General features: G+C 43.9%; 1 protein-coding gene across 1 annotated transcript in view; it reads left to right on the forward strand.

Annotated features, from left to right (window-relative positions):
* The first annotated feature begins 907 nt into the window (after positions 1-907).
* The window catches only part of NLRP5 (NLR family pyrin domain containing 5), a 30,672-nt gene continuing 6,981 nt past the window's right edge, over positions 908-24,598 (forward strand). Inside the window, exons 1-11 of the mRNA XM_035724924.1 lie at positions 908-1,040; positions 1,128-1,413; positions 10,057-10,415; positions 11,910-11,987; positions 14,668-14,724; positions 15,226-15,234; positions 15,330-16,917; positions 18,480-18,650; positions 20,363-20,530; positions 21,955-22,125; positions 23,961-24,131. Coding sequence (XP_035580817.1) covers positions 908-1,040; positions 1,128-1,413; positions 10,057-10,415; positions 11,910-11,987; positions 14,668-14,724; positions 15,226-15,234; positions 15,330-16,917; positions 18,480-18,650; positions 20,363-20,530; positions 21,955-22,125; positions 23,961-24,131 — 3,191 coding nt within the window. The remainder of the gene's footprint in view (positions 1,041-1,127; positions 1,414-10,056; positions 10,416-11,909; positions 11,988-14,667; positions 14,725-15,225; positions 15,235-15,329; positions 16,918-18,479; positions 18,651-20,362; positions 20,531-21,954; positions 22,126-23,960; positions 24,132-24,598) is intronic.

Below are 24,598 nucleotides of genomic sequence, written 5' to 3' on the forward strand. Positions count from 1 at the left end.
GATGGAAACACTTTCCATGCTCATGGATCGGAAGAATAAACATTGTTAAAATGTCTATGCTACCCAGAGCAGTCTATACCTTCAACGCCATCCTGATCAAAATTCCAATGACATTTTTCAAAGTGCTGGAACAAACAATCCTAAAATTTGTCTGGAACCAGAAAAGACCCCGAATTGCCAAGGAAATGTTGAAAAAGAAAAACAAAGCTGGGGGCATCACATTGCCCGATTTCAAGCTATATTACAAAGCAGTGATCTACAAAAGCCAGAGCAGTTGGGATCCTCAACCCCACTCCCACCCTCACACCATCCTTAAGGGGTAGAGAAAAATAAAGGTCCGTCAAAGTCAAACTCTGCATTTAGAGTTGGCTTTAATTTGTTCTCCAGAGCCCAGAATTTAACAGCTGGAGCCAATGGTGAGGCACCACCACAGTGAATGAGGTGAGGCTGACCCGCCTTGCCTGGGGCCACCAGGCTCGGAGCTAGGCAACAGAAAGCCAGAGAATGCACCCACTGACATGTTCCCCATAAGGTCCAGGAGACACAGCTTTGCTAAAGCAATAGGGGAAGAGCCAGGCTTGGAAGTATGACTGTGTCCCCAGGCTTCGTGGCACAGTGTCTTACCTGGAGGGGTGGGGGGTGGGCTTCAGACCTCCAGACTCAGTTGGAATAGGGTGTGGCTCAGGCATCAGGGGTTTTAAAAGTCCCCCCAGGTGATTCTAATCTGGGGTAAAGTTTGGGAACTACCGAAGTAGGAGCGATCTGTTACCACGGCTGGTAATCATTTTGCAGTGAATCAGCATATCAAATCAATACTGTGCATAGCTTAAACTTACACAGTGTCGTCAATTATATCCCAATAAAGCTGCGAGGGGCAGGATAGAAAAACTCTAGGAGACCACCATTAATGTGGAGACTCACGGCACCAAGTGGCTGGTATTTCTATTACCCAGGATGGACACTTGAGAAGGGGAGAATTTTGGAGACCGTTCTTCTGACAACAAACAGGAATGCTTACTATGAGTTCACAGGGAATCCAGGTAAGAGTTTTATGGATAAAGCGGATTGAACCTACAACAGCAGCGGCATTAGACAGTGGTCAATAAACACACGTTGTGTAAAATAAGGACCCACGCACAATTATCGCTGTGGGACAGCCCAGCGGAGGCTGGGCCCAGGTGTGCTGAGGTGGAGGCAGCGTCTTCACCACAAGCGTTGGGACAGGTGGGAGGGGCGGTGCATACAGCAGAAAGCAGCTCCTCCACACCTGTCCTGGGCCCGGCCATTCCGAACCCAGGGCAGCCAATGGGGAGCAACAACGTCACTGGCCCAGGATTCCCCAAAGCCCATCACCGTGCGGTTGCCCATGGGCTGGGGAGCAGGCTCTGGCTTGGTAGGCGAGGAGGCGAGTCAGTGAGTATTTTATCCCGTCTTGTTCTTAGTGCCTTCCCCCCTCTCCTTTCTTTCCCGTTTACTGATTGGGACCTATTCCTTGAGCTCTGCCCTGTGCCCCCACATGCCCCACGTGTTTTTCACATTCGCTTGGGGTATGGTCCTCAATCCTTCCCAGCCTCTGGGTCTAAAATAAAGACTCTTGACTCCAGGAAACAAACTGAGGGTTGCGGAAAGGGAGGGGGGTGGGGGGTGGGGGGTGGGGTAGCCAGGTGATGGGCATTAAGGAGGGCACGTGATGTGATGAGCACTGGGTGTTATACACAACTAATGAATCACTGAATGTCGGGAGCCATGAGCAACAAAGGGGTTAATCAGGTAGAGCAAAGGCTCCCTGATCCCTTTGAACCATGGCCACCTGACTGCCCCCATACAAAAACATGTGGTACTGGCTAGCCCGAGTTGTATTTAGGCTAAGAAAACCACAGTGTTATTGATAAGCCCTGAAAAATAGCGCACCGGGCCCTTTGAAGGCATGGGAAGAAACTATGCGCTTGAGGAACCTGGCCTTGAACCAAAAACTCGGGACGGAGCCAGGAGAGGGCAGGGAGGAACCTGTGGAACTTGTTTATGTCCTATTGTTATATAACCTGAACTTATATAAAGTGTGTAAGTAAGAATAAAGTTGTTGCTCACGGCACCCCTGTGGGCAACCCTCCTGTTCCCATACTTTTATGTTTCATTCTCTTGCCCTCATCCCTGTTCGACCTTGTACGCGGGCCGTGACAACTGAACACAGAAGAAAACAAAAAATAAAGGACAGAGTCGTGGATGCTGTGGCTCAGAGTTCAAGATGAGCTGACGTCTGGACTTGTGGGACATCGGGGGTGTCACTGTGTTAAGTGTGCTAATTATATGTTAGTTATTGAAGCTCACGGTTATTGAAGTGCTATACGGTCCTGAGGGTGTTCTTTGTCGAGTGAGGAAACTGAGCCACAGATGAATTAAATGGCTTCGCGTGGGGCAGCAAGGGGTGAATCCGTGTTCAGAATGGCGTGTGACTGATCCCCAGCCCTGTAGTCTTGACTGCTTCTATGGGATCATTCAAGGTCCCCGTGCTGAGGGCTGTTGCAGGTAGAGGTTATAAAGGACAGAGACAAAGGGAGAGCTTTGGTTAGTCTTTTATTTCCAGAAAATAACATTAACCACCACTCTTAGTTTACATTCTTCCAACCTACAATCCTGCCTCTACGGGAATAATGTCCTTACCTTGTCCCCAGTCCCTCTTCAGTTTTACAGGGGAAGGCATCCACCTGCCTATTCCAGTCCAGGCTAGTCCTTCCACCTGGGCTCTCCTCCTCTCTGCTCTGTTGGGTTTTATTATCAGCTCCCTCTCTGGGATGCTTTGGAAGAGGTGGAGCCTTCTAATTAGGTATGCGTTAAATGCTTTCTCCTAAAGCAGAGCAAGCTGTTCAACTTCACAGAACCTCAGCTTTCAACTCTGGAAATTGAAGACAGTAATGCTCTTTGTATATTGACATTACTTACGGGAAGTTCAAAGGAGTAGCTATAAGTTGTCTAAGAAGGGGTTTCAAAAAGAGTAAAGTACTCATTTAGATTTTTTGTTCGCTGCTTGTACCTTGACTTACTCTTCACTCTGAGCATATAACCTTTGTCACTCATCTCATCCAAAAAGATAACCTTCCCAAGATCACTGAGATTTTTGTGGCTTCTTACAGCCACGGTTCTCTTCTCGCTCCTGATCCCTTCAGTGAGTGCTTTGCGTGGTCAAGCAAACATTTAAATCAAATCATGTCTATATCAATGTTCAGGTGTGGCAAGCTGAAACTCATTCTCTTTTAAATGAGCTTCCCATATTCATTTAGTCACTTAACCAAATAGTTGGGAGATTGGGGGTAGGGGGTATTTTGTTTTCAATCTCCATGTGTCCAGGTTGTTTTATGTTGGAGGGGGAAAAAATTAGGAAATTTTAGTTTAAAATTTTAATTGCTGTGTGGTTAGGATGTAAACTTTTTAACTTGTTAGAAATAAGTATTTTCCCTTTTTCCACCAATATGGTCAGTATTCTTCATAAATATATAGGAATGTGCAGAAAAGTTGATGTTCTTGAAAGGGCTCTGAGTAATTAGCACATAAACTTCTCCCCATCGTTAGTAATGTTTACCTGGCTCCCTTTCCCTAGCTCTTTTTTTTTTTTTCTTTTTTGGTCTTTCGTAGATGAGTAATGGTAAGAATTGTTAGTAGAATACATTTCTAGTAGCTTCTAAAATGACTTTTAATGGTAGTATTATTTTGAAAAGGCAAACCATATGAGAAGGCATAAAGTGAAAAGTGTTCTTCTGTTTGCAGAAATTCTCTGCCTTTAGTGTGCAAACTTCTTGGTCACACCACTTTGAAGAATGAAGAGGTAGACCAGAGGAAGAGTGGTGGGCAGCAAAGCAAAGTTTATTGAGTAATATCATAAAGCTCCCGGAGAGGGAAGGAGCCTAAGATGGTTGCCCTTGGAGTTTCTAAGTTTAGGACTTTTTATGAGCTCTTTTGCAGAATTGTCTTAAGCAATCAGAGTGTACTGAGTCGTGCCAATCAGGGCTCTGGTCACGTATCTGTCTACCTATTAGGTTAATGTCTACATGCTGATGGACTTTTGTGGCTGACATCTGAGGGGCTTATGTCTTAACCAACTGAGCCACCCAGGCGCCCGTGAGGGGCTTATGTCTTAACTGCCCCTTGCACATGATAGTGACAAATGCTTTATGGTTAACTGTCTTATTTTAGGATGTTTTGCAGAATCATTTCTGCAAAGGCTGCGAAGCAGAATGTCAGTGTGGTCCTGTCTAAGCTGCAAAACAGGATGTCAGTGCTGTTTTATTTTAGCCGTCCTGACTCCATATTTTCTTTTTGGGGACCCTGGCCCTGACTGCCTATCTGTCCAACTAACTCCTAACACTTGCCTTGGCCCAGTTAGTTCATCTTCCCCCACTCAACCCACTTTCTGCCCATCCCCCAAAGATCCTGTGGCAGGCGGAGGGGGGAGGATTATGTTAATGTCCTACAGACTGGGGCACCATTTTGTGCTGATTGAGCATTTTTAAGGTTGCAGAGTGCTTAATTGCTTAAATTAACCCACCTGTTATGGATCAATGGCCTTCAGTCTTGATGCTACACACAAGCCTGTGTCTAATAATATTTGCATTTTAAAATGCACAGATCTTGCCAAATTGTCCCCCAAAGAGATGGCATGAGTTTATACTTCCACCAAAAATGTAGGAGCACCTTTTTCCTACACCGTAATGAAGCAGTGCATGATCAAACATTATGGACGCTGCTAGCTTAATGTCAAACATGGGACATTGGAATTTTTTTTATCATATTATACCATTGATTTCAAGTACATTTAAAAACAATATCCAGTTGTTTTGTTTTGTTTTGTTTTTTTTAGTTCATATCCTTTGCTCGTTTTAATAAATTGAACTATTGGTTATTTCCATTGACTGGGAGAGTGCCTTATATAATGGATTCTTTGTCATGCATTTCAAATTTATTTGTACCATTTCATTTCTCAGGGGGAGCTTTAAAGTGGCTTTTTGGGGGGGTAGGAAGGGGACTGAGTTGAATGAATTTTTGTCATCTTGTCTTATTTCTACTATTAAGACATTCTGTTCCATCTGCAAATTATTTTGTGAGATAGGAATTCACAAACATACATATTTTAAGATGTAACATGACTTCCGCTATCTTAGAATCTAGGAAACCGTGACCTCTCATGGAGGTCACCACCTAGCTGAGACATCAATGAAATCATTTTTTCCCCCAAATGTTCTTATCTATTTTTGGCTTCTTATAAGAATTTTGATGAGTGTCTAGTCCCAATAAACATATCAGTAGGACTTCCTGGGTGATATCGTATTGATGACTTTCAGGGGAAGTGATATTTTTAAAATATACAGTCTGTCTTTCCCCATCAATCAAGGTTTTTATCAGGAGCATATTAAAGCTTTCAAAACAGACACTTCACTTTCCTAAATAATGCTCATTTTTATCTCTGTAGTTAATCTGATCACTCATCGTGTGTCCTGACTGGTTATTAGGGTTAGGATGGGGTCTTATATCTCAGATTGGTTACCAACTCAATTCAATGATGACTTAACAATTTATGATTGTTTTTCAACCCACCTTCAAAGGTTACTATTTTACCTTTCTTTGCCAATTCTTTATTCCTCATTTCTTTATCAACTGCTCTGCTACAGAATACATTAAATAGTAGTGGAGAGAGTACAAAACCGAGGAGAGACGCTCAGTCTCCCTCCCTGGGGTCAGTGAACTGTAGCCTGAGGGCCAAATCCAGCCCATCGCCTGTTTTATTGGAAACAGCTTTCCTGTTTATCTGTTGTCAATGGCAGCCACACTGAGTGGTTGGGACAGAGAGCCAAAAGAGCCAGCCCTTTGCAGAAAGTCTGACTTCTGCTCTTTTTTTTTTTTTTAAACAAAGTTTCACCACTAAGTATATTTGCTGGAGCTTTTACTAGCAGAAAATTCAGTTTGTTGAAGGATGTCTAGTTCTAGTTTGCAAAGCATGTCTCCATACTATATAAGTCTCCATCAAGACCATGTGATTTGGCTGCTTTATTTTTCTGGGAACATGAAACTCCAACTTTGTTGTTACAGCAACGACCCTCAGTTTCGTCAGGATTGTGCTTCGTTTACCTGACTATGTGTGGCTCTTTGCCTCTACTCTTCCTTAAATAGAATCTGTCTTCCAGTGAGTGCGTGCATGTGTGTTGTTTTTTAAGCCTTTTTCCAAATGCTAATTCTCACTGCTCACGCCCACCCATTTATGGACTACAGCCTTTCTACTAGAGAATGAATGATAGTCTATTGCCTGAAACAAAAGAGTGCTTTTCTCATGCCACAAAATATCGGTAAAAATTAATTACAGTGCAAAGAGAGGCTACAAATACTTCAAACCTGAGGTCATTCATGTATGTGAAGAGTGGTGCAAACACAAATGAAACTACAGTTTTAGTAAAAACTGTAGGATGTGGAGCATCTTTTCATGTGTCTGTCGGTCATCTGTGCGTCTCTTTTGGAGAAATGTCTGTTCATGTCTTCTGCCCATTTTTTAATTGGATTATTTGGGATTTTTTTGTGTGTTGAGTTTTGTCTGTTCTTTATATATTTTGGATACTAACCCTTCATCAGATATGTCATTTGCAAGTATCTTCTCCCATTCCATAGGTTGTCTTTTAGTTTTGTTGATTTGTTTCCTTTGCTGTGCAGAAGCTTTTTATTTTTAGCTACACTGAAATTAAAATTTTAAAAAACAGGCAAAACTGTAGGCATTTATTCTGTTTGTGGAACAGTCTGGTCCAGACTGCGAAAGGGAGTGATTATCAACCACTCTTATAAATGTTTTAATCATGTGAGTAGCAAATGTAGCATAAAAAGAAATTTTTTCCCTAGAAATCTTGCCTCTTTTGACAAAATGAATTAGGAATTCCAAACACTAAATGTCCTATGTCCTAATCTCCAGACATTCCAAAGTCACCAAAACATAAGAATAGCTTAGCCTCACCCCCACACACAAATCAACAATTGAATTCTAAATCTAAATGTGACCCTGAGAGTCGTTAACATGTACTATTTTGCTGATGGTCCCAGCATGTGATGATTAGAGCAGATGGTATTCAGGATTTGAGTGCATGCTCTGGGCCCATCCTTAGAGTGACTGCCCACTTGTGTTACTTCTTGGAAACCCCCAGAAACGTGGGTACCGATTCTCATCTTCCAGGAGGAGACAGCGACCACTCTCAGAGGCTGTTACTTGCCCCCAGGGACATACCATGAATGTCATGGAAGCAGAAATTGGAGCTGAGGCTGTCTCCATCTGGGAGCCTGTGCTTGTAATCACAGAAGTATACACCCTCTTAACATCAAATTACCAACACGGGCTCTTTTTATTTCCCAACTTTATTGAGGTATGATGAACAAATAAAAATATATTTAAGGAGTACAATGTACTGTTTTGATATAGTATACATTCTACAATAATCACCACAATCAAGCTAGTTAACCTACCCATCACCTGTGTGTGGTGAGAACATTTAAGATCTAATCTCAGCCAATTTCAATTATACAAACAGCATTGGTACCTATCATTGTCATGCAGTGCATTAGATCCCAGGGCTTAATCATCCTGTAATGGCAGGTCTGCACTCTGACCACCAGCTCGACTTTCCCCCACACCCAGCTGCTGGCAACCACCTCTCTCCTCTGGCTCTGAGTTCTACTTTCTTAGATGCCTCCTCTGTGCTACCTGACCCTTCAGACCTGGCACATGAATACACAGGTCTGGTCAACTGCATTAGCTGCCCTCTGCTACAATATCATTATTAGCAATTTGTTGTAGCAGAACTCTCTCTGGGATCGAAAGGGAAAATGGAAGAATGCAAAGAAAAGAAAACAAAAAACAAAAAACTGTGTTTGCTTCTCCAGGCAGCTGGTCAATCCATGATAATGGTCTGAGGGGTGCCACCTCAGGCATTTGTGATAACCTATTTCCTGTATCCTGGGGGAAAACTTGTGCCCATGTAGACCACTTCATCTCTGAAAGCAGTGTTTGAAATACTCAAACTTGGGAAATGTAGCGTTTTGTCACAATGGCATCTTTATGTCTCCTTCTTTGACCAGCACAGAGGCCTTCCTTCTGTGTTTCCTTCCATGTATGTTATAATCTTCCGTTTCTTTATCCTGACTGTCTCATAGGAAACTGAGATAATCTTAGCACGGCAGGCAGAGGGGCAGAAAGGACCTACCAGAAACAAGTGTGTGGGTCAAGGGAGCAGAGAGCAGATGTCCCCCCCTCTGCCTCAGCAGCAGCATCAAAACCCCGAGTTTGACCAGACCTGTCCCCTGCAGTCTGGTTGTACTTTGGTGGGAAGGTTCCAGTACCAGGAAGGAGCTAGATAGGACCTCAGTGGGTATCTACAAATCAGACTCAGAAGTGCAGCAAGTGTAGGAACATCGAACACAGCTAACTTCCACCCTAATAGGGCTCCTGGGGGGGGGAAGCAAGTTGCCATCTACTTGACCCCTTGAAGTGTTTTATTATATATTATAGGATATTATAGGATATCCCTTTGATTGCTTTCTTTTCCACCACAAAGTAATGGTTGGGGAAGACCAGAGCAGCCCAAAAATGCCCAACCAATTTTGGTTGTCACTGTTTATAGAGGCCACATGATGGTGGAAGAGGAGATTTGCCAGGTTTAAGAATTCTTCCTGGAGCATTCTTAACAAGTACAAAATGTTTGTCATCACAGACAAGCCTTCCAGAGAACTTGGAGAAGAAATGCATGGCACAGGTCATGGATGTGCACCTATAGAACAGGCTGATTTAGGGGGTCGGGGGTATGGAATCAGTTCTGATGGCTAATGATGTTGGGCATCTTATCATGTGCTCATCTGCCATTTCTGTATCTTCTTTGGAGAAATGTCTTCAGATCATTTGCCCATTTTTAATTAGATTTTTTTATTATAAAAGGTTTTCTATTTTTTAGATACAAGACCCTTAACAGATAAGACTTTCAAATATTTTTACACCAAAACTCTACTATGTTTATGTAACTTCATGTTAACAGACACAAAAGGAATCAACTGATCTAAAAACTGTGTGACTCAGGCACCTGACTGTCATGCAACTCTTGATCTCAGCGTCGTGAGTTGAAGCCCCATGTTGGGTGTAGAAGCTACTTTAAATAAATAGAGTGACTAATTTTCTGTAAATGGTGGTAATTTATTTGCCAATTTCCATGAGTATAACATATTAGCCAAGAGTATCACTGACAAGTGTTTTGGGGTTTTGTTGTCGTTAGATTAGTTTCAGGTGGACAATATAGTGATTCAGTACTTCCATACATCACCCAGTGCTCATCAGGACAAGTGCACTCCTTCATCCCCATCACCTGTTTTCCCCATGTCCCCAACCACCTCCCCTCTACTGACCATCAGTTCCCTACAGTTGAGAGTCTGTTGCATGGTTTGTCTCTCTCTCTCTCTTTTCTTTTCGTTGGCCCATTTGTTTTGTTTGTTAAATTCCACATATAACTGAAATCATATGGTACTTGTTTTTCTCAGTCTGACTTATTTCACTTAGCATAATACCCTTCAGGCCTATCCATGTTATTGTAAATTGCAAGATTTTATTCTTTTTTTATGGCTGAATAATATTCCATTGTGTATATACCACATCTTTTTTAACCATTCTCTATCGATGGACAGTTGGGTTGTTTCCATAATTTAGCTATTGTAAATAATGCCGCAATAAATGTAGCAGTGCACATCTACCTTCTAATTAGTGTTTTTGTATTCTTTAAGTGTTTTTATTCTGACTCTATGCCAGGTGCTGTTTCAGGAACTAGGGATAAGGGCAGCAAAACATCCCAGAGTTTATATTCTCATAACAAGATAAATAGATATAATGGCTAGTAATTTTAAGTCTATGAAGAATTGTTACCCATGAATTGGGCTTCTCTGTGTATTTCACAAAAGGAACAGAAAATGTTTCTAGTGAGTTGACGAGGTTGGTTGTATGAATTAGAGAATTTGATGCAAGATTCTTTTGTGAATCTTATTACTCTTTCACAGGTACCATTTCTCCATATTATTAAAGAATCCACTTTTCCATCAAAACCTGAGCTCTCAGCCTTGCACTAAGATGAGAGAAGCCAAATTACCCTCCTTTTCCAACTATGGACTGCAATGGTGTTTCAAGCAGCTAAGCAAGGAAGAGTTTCAGACATTTAAGGAATTGCTCATGGAAAAAGCTTCAGAGTTGGCAATGTGCTCTTTTCCATGGGTTGAAGTGAACAATGCCAATGTGGAACATCTAGCCTCCCTCTTCCATGAGCATTATAAAGAATCTCTTGCCTGGAAAATATCCATTCACATCTTTGAAAAGATGAACCTGTCCACACTCTCTGAGAAGGCAAGGAAAGAGATGAAAAGTGAGTAAGACTTGGGGCAAATCTGGGGGTGGAAGAGAAAGGAGATTACCTCAAGCTTCCATGGGAATGGAGAGGGATACTTGGTCACTAACTGGGTCCACCTCCATGGCGTGAGTCTGAACTGTGAGAAGTCACTCATTAGTCATCCTGTCTGGCTGGAAATTAGAGTAGTGTCCAGCCTGTATAAAAAGAAAATAAATGAGTAGACAGACACTCTACCCAGACAGAATTTGGCTGAAGTTTATAGACAGGACTTGGAGTCTTAAGTGCTAAACTTGAGCTCTGGACCTTCCACTTGTTCTATGTGTGACTTTGGGCAAATCCCCTTTTACTCTGACGCTTGGATTCTACATCTTGGAACAGTAACTTTGACGCTTACCTGTGCTCTTGCAAAGACTCAATAACATAACGTATACAAAGTTGTTAACAAATCTTCATTCATTTATTGAGAACACTATGGTGGTTGTACAGTGGATGTCTCCCGTCTTTCTTGCCCCAAGCTAAAGGACTTAAAGCTCAAGGAACTCTTCTAAGGACTGATCTTGTCAGACTGTTGGTGTCCATATTATAGCAACGTATATGGATCAAATTGTGTGATCAGCTTAGGGTATTTAGGAGAAAGGTAGTAGAAAAAATAGCCCTCCTTTATCAGGAGGAATTCTTCTCTTCAACTGTGGACAGAAAACCTAGAGTCCAGGGTGCCTGGGTGGCTCAGTCGGTTAAGCATCTGCCTTCAGCGTGGGTCATGATCCCAGGGTCCTGGGATCGAGTCCCACATCAGGCCCCCTGCTTGGCGGGGATTCTGCTTCTTCCTCTACCCTTCCCCCTGCTCATGTGTGCACGCTCGCTCTCAAATAAATAAAATCTTTAAAAAAAAACAAAGAAAGAAAGAAAACTTAGAGTGCCAAGGGCAAGCAGTCAGATTGGCTCTAAAGACTACAGCCATCCCTAGATGTAACTTGACATCTACAGCTGCAAAGGACTTTAAGAGAAGCTATTCCTTCTGAGCTTCAAAAAAGCCCTGTGTGGAAAATATGTTGACTGGAGAAAGAGTGGTCAGTGTTAGAACTCATGAGTTGGACACCTCTATTTGGATAATTCACAGGCCTCTAGTGAGTAGTTAACTAACTAGTTGAAGTTTAAGACAGGTGCTGAGGATGACTCTTGAAGATAAACTCTTGATAACCATAATATAACCATAACATAACCTCATCATGTGAATTACCCAAGGCCATACAGCAAAATGGGACTGGAATTTACAAGTTCAAACTTGGAGCACTCTTTATGACCAGCCTCTGCTGCTTCACTGTGCTGGTGGCACTGGAGGATCTGACTCCATTGTCTCCATTACCAGCTAGTCCTGGAACAAACTGTGAGATCCTGATGTTTGTCTTGGTTCCCCTCAGTAATTTGGGCAGGGGATGCTCTCATCCCTAGTCTGGGTAATTGCTATGACTTTACTGAGACTATTGTGTCATCTCCTCTCTGTTGCAGAATATTCACTGACTGAAATACCAGAAAACTCTACACAAAGGAAGAATGACCAAGAACCAAGCATGAAAGAAGTGCCAGGTCAGTGTGGATGTGGTGGGACAATGGATGTGTCTAAAGCCATGTGGTGATTAGTTAGTGGCCCATCCAGGACTTGAACCATGACTTCTGATAGTCCAGTGTTCTTTCTAGTCTGGCATCCTGTTGTTGGCTGATTGTATGGGTTCTGAGCATCTAGTAATCATGGTCTTTCTTATTCTAAGTCCAAGAGAAGTCTGTGATCTTAAAGCTTTCTTACAACTCTCTGGGTTCCCATCTTCAGTTTGGGGAACTTCATGACCTTGCCAGGACAAGCTCCACCTAAGGATCTGTTTTGGAGGCTTTGGTGGAGAGATCCAGATAGCATGAAACCATATTCAATACAATTCCCCGAATATTTGGGAACCGGTGACAAGCCAGGCACTGCCCTCTGTACTTATGTTACATCCGTGGACAAAGTATGTGCAAATCCCCTGCGTTCATGAAGCTCATACTTCAGTGGAGGAAAAGGGAGACCAATGAAAGGGATCAGAGCAGTGAAGCCAAAACCTAGAGGGAAAGATGTAGGCTTGCATAGACAACATGAATTTCCCACTGTTACCCACACTACCACTTGTAGATTGCAAATCTTCCAGCAGTCAGCATTGACCACGAAGTCTAACACCTTGAAAGAATCAGGACCAACTTTGTGTTGATGCAGGTTTGTCCAGGCTGGGGATAGGAAAACCCCCTTCAAAACAAAAGTCTGAGCAATTGATGAGTCAAGAGTCTCAGAATCCCAGAGGTTGTAAATTGTTCCAATTTTAATGTAAATGTCAGCTTAACAGGGTGAGTCCTATATATTATCATCTTTCCATGGATAAAATTGTATCTTATGCATTTAAAGATTACTTAGTGATTTAGCAATGATGTGAAATAAAGACACTGCCTGACTAATCTTGGCAGTAGGAACAAAATTGACAAAAGCTGGGGTCTTACCAGCCACATTGGGAAACCCCTCTAAATTACCATTGTACGTCAGAACTATCACTTGTTGAGACCTTGTGAGTCAAGCATGGTGCCACATGCTTTAATCTCATAAGTCTCAACAGGATCCTGTGTGGTAGTAACTGAAATTCCAATTGTCCAGTAACAAAACAGATCCAGAGGCAAAATGGCATGCCCAAACTCTACATGTGAGGGCCAATAAGCACTGCTTTATCTGTAATGCCATAAATTTTGGAACATTGTTCCATTCTCACATTGTGTCTTGTGGCCCATCTTGGAGAAAGTTACATGTGCTCTTCAGAAAACCATGTATTCTGCCGTTATTGGTGTTATTGGTTTTCTATATTTGTCTCCACTGTTTTCGATTTCAGTAAATGGCACTGCTAACCACCTGGTTATTCATTCCAAAAGCCTACTCACTTTTCTTTTCTTTCTCTACCTTCCATCCAATGAATCAAAATCCTATGAGATCTACATCTGAAGTATAACCCATTTCCATGTTTTTCTATCCATATCCTGTGTATGAGAATCATTTCCTTTGAATCTCTTACCTGTTTCCACAGACGGTTATATGCAATCCATTTTCCACACAATAACAACCAAGGTGATCTTTTAGAAATTTACATCTAACAACTTGACTCCTCTGCTTTAAAATGCTCAAATGGTTTTCCATTATATTTATCATAATTTATTGTATCATTTTTTTTTTATAATTTACAAGACTAACACCACCATCAGGGCTATTCCTTAAATACCGTAAGGCCATTCCCACATCACCTAAGTCAAATATGTACTTAGCCACATTAGGAAACTATTTTTTAATAAGTAGACATAATGATTATTGTCCATAAGTGGTAGCTATTACATACCAGAGGCTGTGCTATTCCTCCAACAAAACACCTGATTTAATCTTCAGAGCAACTCCACAACATAGAAACTATTATCCTAGCTTTATTTTTTTTTTAAGATTTTATTTGTTTATTTGACAGAGACACAGCGAGAGAGGGAACATAAGCAGGGGGAGTGGGAGAGGGAGAAGCAGGCTTCCTGCCGAGCAGGGAGCCCGATGTGGGGCTCGATCCCAGGACCCTGGGATCATCACCTGAGCTGAAAGCAGATGCCCAACGACTGAGCCACCCAGGCGCCCCTATCCTAGCTTTATAGATGAATATACAGAAGCCTGTAAGCCCAGCAAGTTGACTAAGACCTCAAAAGCAGGAAGTGACAGAATTCCCATTTATTTTTTTTAAAGATTTTATTTATTTATTTGAGAGAGAGAGAACAAGAGAGAGAGAGCATGAGAGGGAAGAGGGTCAGAGGGAGAAGCAGACTCCCTGCCAAGCAAGGAGCCCGATGCGGGACTCGATCCTGGGACTCCAGGATCATGACCTGAGCCGAAGGCAGTCGCTTAACCAACTGAGCCACCCAGGTGCCCTAGAATTCCCATTTAAATCCTATGCCACACTCCAGACTCCCTTGGTTCTTATCCACCAGGTTTTAGCCCTCATTTTAATGACTTGCCTAAAGGTCCCCAACGAATTAAAAGCAGAAATGAGACCAGAACCTCATATCTTCTGATTTTTAATCAAGTGCTCATTTTATATACAGTTAGTCTCTCTAGCTAAGCCAGCAGCTGCCATGTTTCAAACTGGTCCTGAGATGTGGGTCTGTGCCCTCTCTGATTTGGATACTCACATAAGAGTGGGGGAATTCATCCTTACTCTCTTTTTTGCAGAAATTTCACAAGCTATAGAACAAGATGGTGCCATAGCAGCAGAGACAAAAGAAGAAGGTAAAGAAAACTGATTCACTTTTTTTTTTTTTCTGTCCTGGGATGGAGCTGGGTGAAAACCAGTCTATGGAGTTTGGGTGGCAGAGGAGTCCACTGTCCCTTTGCTCATCCACATTTGTCTCTGGTGCATCAGTCTCTTCCCCAAGAGCTCCTAGAATCATCACCAAGGAGAGAGTCACGTATGTTCACTGTGATCATCTACAGGGACTGGGTATGAAGATAAATTCCAAAAACCTATGATTCTGGTGAACTTGGGCATCAAGTAGAGTCTACTGAGGGGAGAAGGACAGTAAGCCAACAAAAATGTCATGTGGCAGGTATTAAGTGCTGAAAAGAAAGATGAGGCTAAAGGGACAAATAGAGCTATTTTGTAGGATGTTCTTAAGCTTTGAGGAAGTGATCTTTGAGGGATGGAGCTTGTTATCAGTACACCGCTAGGAAGGAACAAAAGAGCCATGTATGTAGACTGTCTGACTTAGGATCCACTGATTCCAGGTCCAGGGTTTGGGGGTTTGTTTTGTTTTTGCTTTTCCCTAAATTCCGGACTTTCTTGAAATGTTTCCTGTTTTTCTTCTGCCTTCCCCTGTCCAACTTGGGCTGTGGAGATAACACAAGGGACTACAAGGGCTACGTGATGACAAAATTTGCTACAGAGTTGGATGAATACCGTGGTTTTGAAAACCTTGCCTCTGACTGTCCAGAAATGCAAACATTGCTTGGTGCTTTTAGTCCAGACCAGAGGGGCTTCCGGCCTCGCACTGTGGTTTTGCACGGAAAATCGGGAATTGGGAAATCCACTTTGGCCAGAAGTGTCCTGCTGTGCTGGGCACAGGGTGAACTCTTCAAGGGCATGTTCTCCTATGTCTTCTTCCTCCATGCCAGCGACATGCAATGCATGAGCGAGGGCAGCTTTGCAGAGTTAATTTCCAGAAAGTGGCCAGACTCCCAGGTTCCAATGATGGAAATCATGTCCCAGCCAGAAAGGCTCTTGTTTGTTGTTGATGGTTTCGATGACCTGGACTTCGCCTCCCAAGACGATGACACAAATCTCTGTAAAGACTGGGCGGCCAAACAACCCATGTCTGTTCTGATGCTTAGTCTGCTGAGGAAAGTCCTTCTTCCCGAGTCCTCCCTGATGATCACCGTCAGAGACACGGGCATAGAGAAGCTCAAATCCATGCTCACATTGCCCCGTTACCTCTTTGTTGGGGGCATCTCGGTGGAGAAAAGGATCCAGTTGCTCCTTGGGCACATGAAGGATGAGCATCAGAAGACACAAGTCTTGCATTCGGTGGTGGACAACCACCTGTTGTTGGACGAGTGCCAAGTCCCCGTCTTGGGGTCGCTCATCTGTGAGGCTCTGAATCTACGGGAGGCATCGGGAAAGAGCCTTCCCCCAACCTGCCAAACTCTCACAGGTTTATATGCCACTTTTGTGTTCCATCAGCTCACTCCGCGAGACGCCTCCCGGCACTGTCTCAACCAGGAAGAGAGAGCCATTTTGAAGAGCCTGTGCCTCATGGCTGTGCAGGGAGTGTGGAACAGGAAGTTTCTGTTTTATGGAGATGACCTCGGTGTTCACAGACTCAGGGAGTCTGAGCTCTCCGCTCTGTTTCACACGAACATCCTCCTCCGAGACCGTGGCTGCGACAGGTGCTACATGTTCCCTCACGTCAGCCTCCAGGAGTTCTTTGCTGCCCTGTACTATGTTCTGGAAGGACTGGAAACGGAGAGGGCTCCCTACCCTATGTTCATGGAGAACATGAGTTTGGTGGAGCTCCAACAGATCAGCTCCAATGCCCACCTGTTCCAGATGAAGCGCTTCTTGTTTGGCCTCATGAGCAAAGAAGTGACAGGGGCTCTGGAAGTCCTGCTGGGATGTCGCGTTCCCCTGGCCATGAAGCAGGGGCTTCTGAGCTGGATCTCTCTGCTGGGGCAACAGGCCAGCACCCCCGCCCCACCAGACTTGCTGGACGCCTTCCACTGTCTTTTCGAGACTCAAGATGAAGAGTTTGTTCGCTTGGCATTGAACAGCTTCCAGGCAGTGTGGCTTCCGATAAACCGCCGGATGGACTTGATGGTGTCCTCTTTCTGTCTGCAGCATTGCCAGTGTCTGCAGAAAATTCGGATCGATGTCCACGAGAGCTTCTCAGAGGATGAGTTCACCGAGGCACAGCCCCTCATTCCCCAAGGGTGAGTCCTTCATTTTATTCTTTTTTTTTTATTTTGCCATCTTCCTATATTTTATTTTTTATTATGTTCAATTAGCCAACATATAGTACATCATTAGTTTTGGATGCTGTGTTCAACAATTCATTAGTTGCACATAACCCCCAGTGTCCGTCACCACACGTGCCCTCTTTTTTTTTTTAATATTTTATTTATTAGCACAGCAAGGGAAGGGGCAAAGGGAGAGGGAGAAGCAGACCCCCTGCTGAACAGGGAGCCTAATGCGGGGCTTCATCCCAGGACCGCGAGATCATGACCTGAGCCGAAGGCAGATGTTTAACTGATCCACCCAGGTGCCCCTTCCTTCCCATCTTTATGGAGGCATAACTTTTTTTTTTTAAGATTTTATTTATTTACTTGAGAGAGAGAATGAGATAGAGCATGAGGGGGGGGGAGGGTCAGAGGGAGAAGCAGACTCCCCGCTGAGCAGGGAGCCCGATGCGGGACTCGATCCCGGGACTCCAGGATCATGACCTGAGCCGAAGGCAGTTGCTTAACCAACTGAGCCACCCAGGCGCCCCATATGGAGGCATAATTGACAAATAAAAATTATACATATTTAAGATGTACAACTTGGTAGAATAATCACCATGATTAAGCTAATTAGTATGTCCATCACCTCACTTAGTTACCATTCCGTGTGTGTGTGTTGCTAATACTTAAGACCTATCCTTCTAGCAAATTTCAAGTATATGATACAGTATCGTTATCGGCAGTCACACTGCTCTACGTTAGATATCCGTCTTGTGTCACTGAAACTCTGTCCCCTTCCCCCAACATTGCCCCATTCCCCCTCCCCCAGCCACGGGCAACCACCATCCTCTCTCTGCTTCCATGAGTTTGGCTATTTTAGATTCTATATGTGAGATCGTATGCATCTTTCTGTTACTGGCTTATTTCACTTACCATAATGTCCTCTAGGTTCATTCGTGCTGTTGCAAGTGGCAGGATTTCCTTCTTTTTTTAAAGCTGAATAATATCCCCTGGTGTGTGTATACATATGTGTATGCGTCACGTTTTCTTTATTCGTCCATCAGCCATCAGCGAACATTTAGGTTGTTTCCATATCTTGGCTGTTGGGAATGATAATGCACAGATCTCTTCAGGATCCTGACTTCAATTCAATTCAATTTCAAAATTCAATTTTTATAAATGCAATCACTGGATCGTATGGTAGCTCTATTTTTACTTTTTTGAGGAACTTCCATACTGTTTTCCACAGTGGCTGCACCATTTTACATTCAAGGGGGAGCTAGAATCTAAGGGCAAACCCAATTCAAGAGCTGGTGGCTCCGCATCACCTTAGTATGTACCCCGTGGGGTATTAAAATGTTCAGGAGGCAGGGTGGGTGTGAGAGCATGCATTCGAAGCACAAAGTGACATCACTAAATCGACCTCAGGACCTCTGAAGCCATCCCCGTCTTGCCATAACAGACTGGTTTCTCTCCTCTGACACTCTTGTGGCAGTTGCTCATGTTAAACCCCATCCGGTGGAAGCCAATGTTGATTTCCTTCTCCAATGTAGGACGCCGATTAAGACCCTTGCTGATGAGGGCTGGAAAAGTCTCTGCTTCGTGCTCAGCACCCACCCAAGCCTGCGACAGCTGGACCTGAGTGGCAGTATCCTGAATGAATGGGCCATGAAGACCCTCTGTATCAAACTGAGGCAGCCAACCTGTAAAATACAGAATCTAATGTAAGGCTACCCGGCCCCTGGTACATGCCTCTTGGCATGGCTATGTCACCACTCTCTTCTCCCACCTACCAGAAAAGACCCATCTAAGAATGTAATGAGAGGGGATAACTGCTGTGGAAGACACAGGAGACAAGTTCCCAAAAGCACACAGTAGGGAGAAACTAAAGACCCTGTGAAGGGATTATTGAGGCAGGTTCATTCACTCTGGGTATTGAAGGAAGAATAGGAGTTCGTTAGGGCCAAAGGTGCAGGGAGCTCATTGCAGGCAAATGGGTGGAGCACGAGGCCATTGCGAGATCAAAGTACTTGACTCATGGGAGGTTTTAAGTCAGTTCTTAATGCTTTTAGGTTCATTAATAAGGTAATAAATATTTGAACACCCAATAAGGTCCTGGGTCTGTGGTGGACCCCAGGGTACTCACCAAGCACCTGGAGTAGGAGACGAAGTGCTAGTTCTGCAGACAAAGGCTCTGTTCTGGACTCTTCCCTCCAAGACCAAGAGAAGCACATGTAACTTCTCCATACAAACCTCTTCTTCTTGCCACTTGTACCCCTTCCCTAAGTAGTTTCCGAAAGCTGGACCGTGCCGGAGTCTTGACAGTGCCCTGTTCACCTCCGTCCTGCACTAACACCCTCTGCCGGCTTTACCCTAGCGTTTCCCCTGAGAATCCCTGCTCTTAGCTCTTGCCACGCAGTGATGAGCCTAACTCTGTGTCACCACTGTATTTGCAATACAGCAGTAATGCACCATCATGGTAACGAGATTCAGGCATTACAGGGGTTTTCAGTAAAACCTCTGATGCTTCTTCAACTTCCTATCTCCCTAATTACTCATAAACTTCCCATGCAATTATATGTATATATTGGCAAATGACTTTTTTTTAACCCAAGTGGTGTCACGATATATACAGTCTTCTGACATTTGACCTTTTTCTTCAGCCTGACTTGAACTTGACCATATCTGTTTATAGTTCTGCTTTCTTTTTTTTTTTTTAAAGATTTTATTTTTAAGCAATCTCTACACCCAGCATGGGGCTCAAACGCACGACCCCAAGATCAAAAGAGTCACATGCTCTTCTGACTGAGTCAGCCAGGTGCCCCTCTAGCTCTGTTTTTTTTTTTTTTTAAAGATTTATTTATTTGAGAGAGAGAGAGAGTACATGAGAGGGGGGAGGGTCAGAGGGAGAAGCAGGCTCCCTTACTGAGCAGGAAGCCCGATGCGGGACTCGATCCCGGGACTCCGGGATCATGACCTGAGCCGAAGGCAGTCGCTTAACCAACTGAGCCAACCAGGCGCCCTCTAGCTCTGTTCTTAATGGACCAACCATATTTCATTCTTCAGCATGACTCTGGTTCAGCTCTTTGTTGAGCGTCTCCCCATGAGATCAAGCGCCATCGGAACATGGAGTACCAGCATCACTTAATCCTGTTTCCAGTGCCTGATGCATCATAGATGCTCAAGTATTTGTTGCTTTAAAATTAAATGTGGGCCATCTGGCTGGCTCAGTGGGTGGAGTGTGCAACTCTTGATCTCAGGGCTGTGGGTTCGAGCCACACATTGGGTGTAGAGATCACTTACAAAATTTTAAAAATCTTTACATAAATGCCAACAGTGGAAAGATAGGAGAGTTGGAACGGGAGAGGAGGGGAAAGGGGAAAATTGGGGTACAGCTGTCACCTGTGTCTCGTATTTTCTGCTTTCTTTTGGGTAGATTTAAAGGTGTGCAGGTTACCCTGGGCCTTCGTCATCTCTGGTTGACTCTCATTACCAACCGTAATATTAAATACCTGAACTTGGGAAACACTCACCTGAAGGATGCAGATCTGATGATGGTGTGCGAAGCACTAAGACACCCAAACTGCTTGCTGGAGTCTTTGAGGTACATTCTGGGTATGGCTTCTGCCTTTTTGGCTTTGTCTTGTTGTCTTTCCTTGTTAAATAATTATTCGCAGCAAGCTGCAAACCTATCAGAAAGGAAGAGGGCAATCTGGACTCGATCTCATGACTCTGAGATCAGGACCTGAGCCAAAATCAAGAGTCGGATGCTTAACTGACTGAACCACCCAGGCGCCCCTCGATCCATCATCCATGCTGTTCAGAGTATCAATCGCATGTTCCTTTTCAGGGCTGAGTACTATTTAGTAGGACGGATACACTGCAGTTAGTGTAGCCATTCACCTGTCCAGGGACATTTGGTCATTTCCAGTTTGGGGCTGTTACCATGGTTTTGTAGATCCTGGGCATGTGTTTTGTCAATTAGATTAACTTGGTCTAAAGACACTGCTACTGGATGCCATGCCGAGGCAGAGAAGCATAAGCTCTGTTTTGAGCTTTAATTGACACAGAGCAACTGCGGAAGAGTATTTCGCTTTGCACTACATGCGTTTTTGCTCTGTAACCTGCGAGCTGCCGTCCCAAGCCAGGGTCATCGAGACGACATGCTGGAGAGGAAGACAAACAATAAACAAGTGCAAGTAGTCCTGAGAAGGAAGGAAATCCTGCCATTTGTATGGACCTTGAGGACATTATGCAAACTGAGATAAGTCCGAGAAAGACAAATACCATACGATCTCACATATGGGATCTTAAAAAAGCTGAACTCATAAAAACACAGTAAAATGGTGTTTATCAGGGACCGGGGGTGGGGGAAAGTAGAAATAGGTTGTTGAAAGGTAAAACTTGCAACTAGTAGGTAAATAGGTCCTGGAGACCTAGCACACAGTATAATAATTATAGACAACAACATTGTATTATAAACATAAAACTTGCTAAGAGACTAGATCATCATTATTCCCACCACAAAAAAGAAATAATTATGTGACCCGACAGCGGTCCTCACTAATATTACAATGGCAATCATATTGCAGTATATAAATGTTTCAAATGGACATGCTTATACCTTAAACTTACACAATATTACATGTCAGATATACTTCAATTTTTTTAAAGTGCAAATATATGAAACATTGGCTGGTGATCATTGCTATGCCTAAAATAACGCTGGATAGAGGGGTTTCGGGTGCAGTGGGGTGGGGAGGCACAGTTAGGTAAGGTTGTGAGGCTGGCAAACTCAGTAGAGGTGACATTCAGGAGACCTGAATGAAAAATTGAACCACATAAAGATGTGGGGTTGGGGATGAGTAGGGATGGTGCAAACACAAGGAATAGCAAATGCTCAGACCCTGAGCCTAGAGCAAATAGTGTCCAGAAATCAGCAACATGGCCAGAGTAGCTGGTGCTCAGGGAAATGGGTTGCTTTGGGGGGAGAAGTGAGAATGTGTTTCACGTTGTTTATCTCTGCAGGTTGGATCACTGTGGACTAACGCCCGCCTGTTGCCTGGTGATCTCCCAAATCCTTGTTACATCCATCAGCCTAAAATCTCTCAGCCTGGTAGGAAATAAGGTGGCAAACCAGGGCATAAAGCCTCTCTGCAATGCCTTGACAGCCTCCCAGTGCACCCTGCAGAAGCTGATGTGAGTTGCACTTCTGTCCACCAGGGTTCCTTTCTCTTAGCTGACACGGCCCAAATGGTGGGGAAGGAGGGGAGGGGAATTCGTGGATGCCTAAGCCAAGGGTTAGAATGGGAGTTCTGACCCCACGGGAGTGCCCCAATATTGACGTATAAAAGAAGACTCAGTAAATAACATCTGTGTCTTTGCTATCAAACTCTGAACGATATAAAAATCTAGGGGAGAAGCCAAACGCGTAGAACCAGAGAGAAGAATGTTGACTGCCAGGGGCTGGTGGTTGGGGGGAGAAATGGGGAGAGGTTGGTTAAAGGGTACAGATGTACCATTAAAAGACAAATGAGTTCTGGGGATCTCATATACGGCATTCTGCTTATAGTTAGCACTGTCGCGTTATGTAGTGGAAAGTTGCACCAATGCCCAAATCCTGGAGAGTCTTAGCTTGTGGTTGGGGCTGCCATCTATGGCGTCCTTGAACACCAGGCCCTGTGCTGAGTGTTCTAATCCCATTAATGCCACCTTCACAACCTGCCAGGTAGGAATTATTTTCACCCCATTTGCTGATAAGGAAAACAGAATCCAGAAGAAGGAAAATCTCTTGACTGGGGCCACATAGGGAATAAAAGGCAAAACTAAAACATGAGCTCTGGTTTGATACCTAAGACTTGGAAATCTCCCCCTTGATGACCTACAATCTGGGCAAAGTTGTTCCCCGCCCCCCATCACTCCCAAAGCATGCCATGTCAATAACATCCCTCTTTCCTGGGGAGTTTGAGTCTAAAGTCATAGCAGAAATTGAAAACAAAATGGCACAAATTACCTTTCAATTCCTGAGGGGGGGGCGGAATCACATTAGAAGCCAACATATCTTCTCTCCCTCAGTCTGTAGTGGAAGGAAAAAACTTTCCCTCTATCTTCTTAGATTCAATATCTGAGGCCTGCAAATTAAACTGATGATTGACAGGACACACCTATTTTATTTGTACTACTTTTTTTTAATATGCATGGAGGTTTCACAGAAAAGATGTGAGAAACCCAAAGAAGTGGTTAGACTCAAGCTTATATATCATTTTAACAAAGTTATGCTAAATTGTAGAGAAGTGACTAGACAAAAGGCGTTTGGGGCTTCTAGGGGGCTGAGAAATTGTGGATAGGTGACTAGGAAGTATATGAGAGGAGTTAATGGTAGATAAATGTTATATATGACTCATCTCCATGTCATGTCCATCTCTGGTAACAAGGGTCATTCTCTTGCTGGTACCAAAGAGGAGGGACACACTCACAAGGGAAACTCATGCCCTGTTTTTAGGCAGATGGGGGAGAGCACAGAGCCCTTCCTGTGTCTGCTTTTTCTCAGTTGCTTTCAGCTCAAGATCATCCTTATGCCCAAGTGGCATATTTCAGGCTTACACATCCTGACCCCCTTCTAATCCAACCCAGCCAGTATTTCTTCATCAAAATAAATCAGTGTCAGTAATAGGGAGTAAATGTTTGCTATATGCACTGCTCTAAGCATGTTAGATGTGTTAATTCATTTAACTCTGCCACAATCCCATGAGAGAGTGCATGTGAGGAGCAAGAACACCTGGATGGGGAGCAGGTTGACCTTGTCCACGTGTCTCCCATTGTGGGTGATGGCAGATCTAGTCACCCAAGCCATTTAGAATAAATATCAGGGTTGGGTTTGCAAGTTAAATGCAAGACACAGTGTGACATCACCATACGTCTGCAAGAGCATGGTCAGCCATGGGGTAGCATTTCTTTCCCTTATTGCGAAGGAGGGAGGGATGGAACCTTCAGAATAGACCTCATTCTTTCCTTCCCGGGCTCTCTCCTTGCAGACTGGGGAACTGCGGCCTCACAGCTGCCGACAGCCAGGACCTGGCCTCAGCCCTCATCAGCAACCAGAGTTTGACGCACCTGTGCCTGTCGAGCAACAGCCTGGGGAGTGAAGGCGTGAATATGTTGTGTCAAGCCATAAAATTGCCCAACTGTGGGCTACAGAGGCTGATGTGAGTCCAGCTTGCTTCCTTGGGAGGACTGCATTGCTTTGTTACAAACAGCATGTAACGCTCGCCAAGCTCAAAGCAGTGGGAGGATGGTTGTCATGATGAAGGGAACAGATGAGGGCTGCATCCTGGCCCTGCCAGTTTCCTCCTTCCCTGGAAAATTCCATGTCGGCCCGTTTTCTTAGAGTGGGAAGTCGTCATTTATCCAAATACAGGCGATTCTCATTATTTCCTGCAGTTATGTTCTATAAAGTCGTCACGAACACCGAACCACCTCTTCCAGGGGAAACACAAGGTTAGGTTCCTTCGAGCCTCTGGTCACATTTTCATCAACCAACCGGTACCTAACCTTGCTTTGTGTGTTTCTGTTTAAAGACCCCTTATTTAATACATATTGTTGATTCACTCACATTGCGCTCAGGGCCGACAGCGCCATGACTCGTGGCCAAACGAAGCTCATCTCTGAAGCA

Source organism: Zalophus californianus, chromosome 17, assembly GCF_009762305.2.
Source record: "Zalophus californianus isolate mZalCal1 chromosome 17, mZalCal1.pri.v2, whole genome shotgun sequence".
NCBI classification, from domain to species: Eukaryota; Metazoa; Chordata; class Mammalia; order Carnivora; family Otariidae; genus Zalophus; species Zalophus californianus.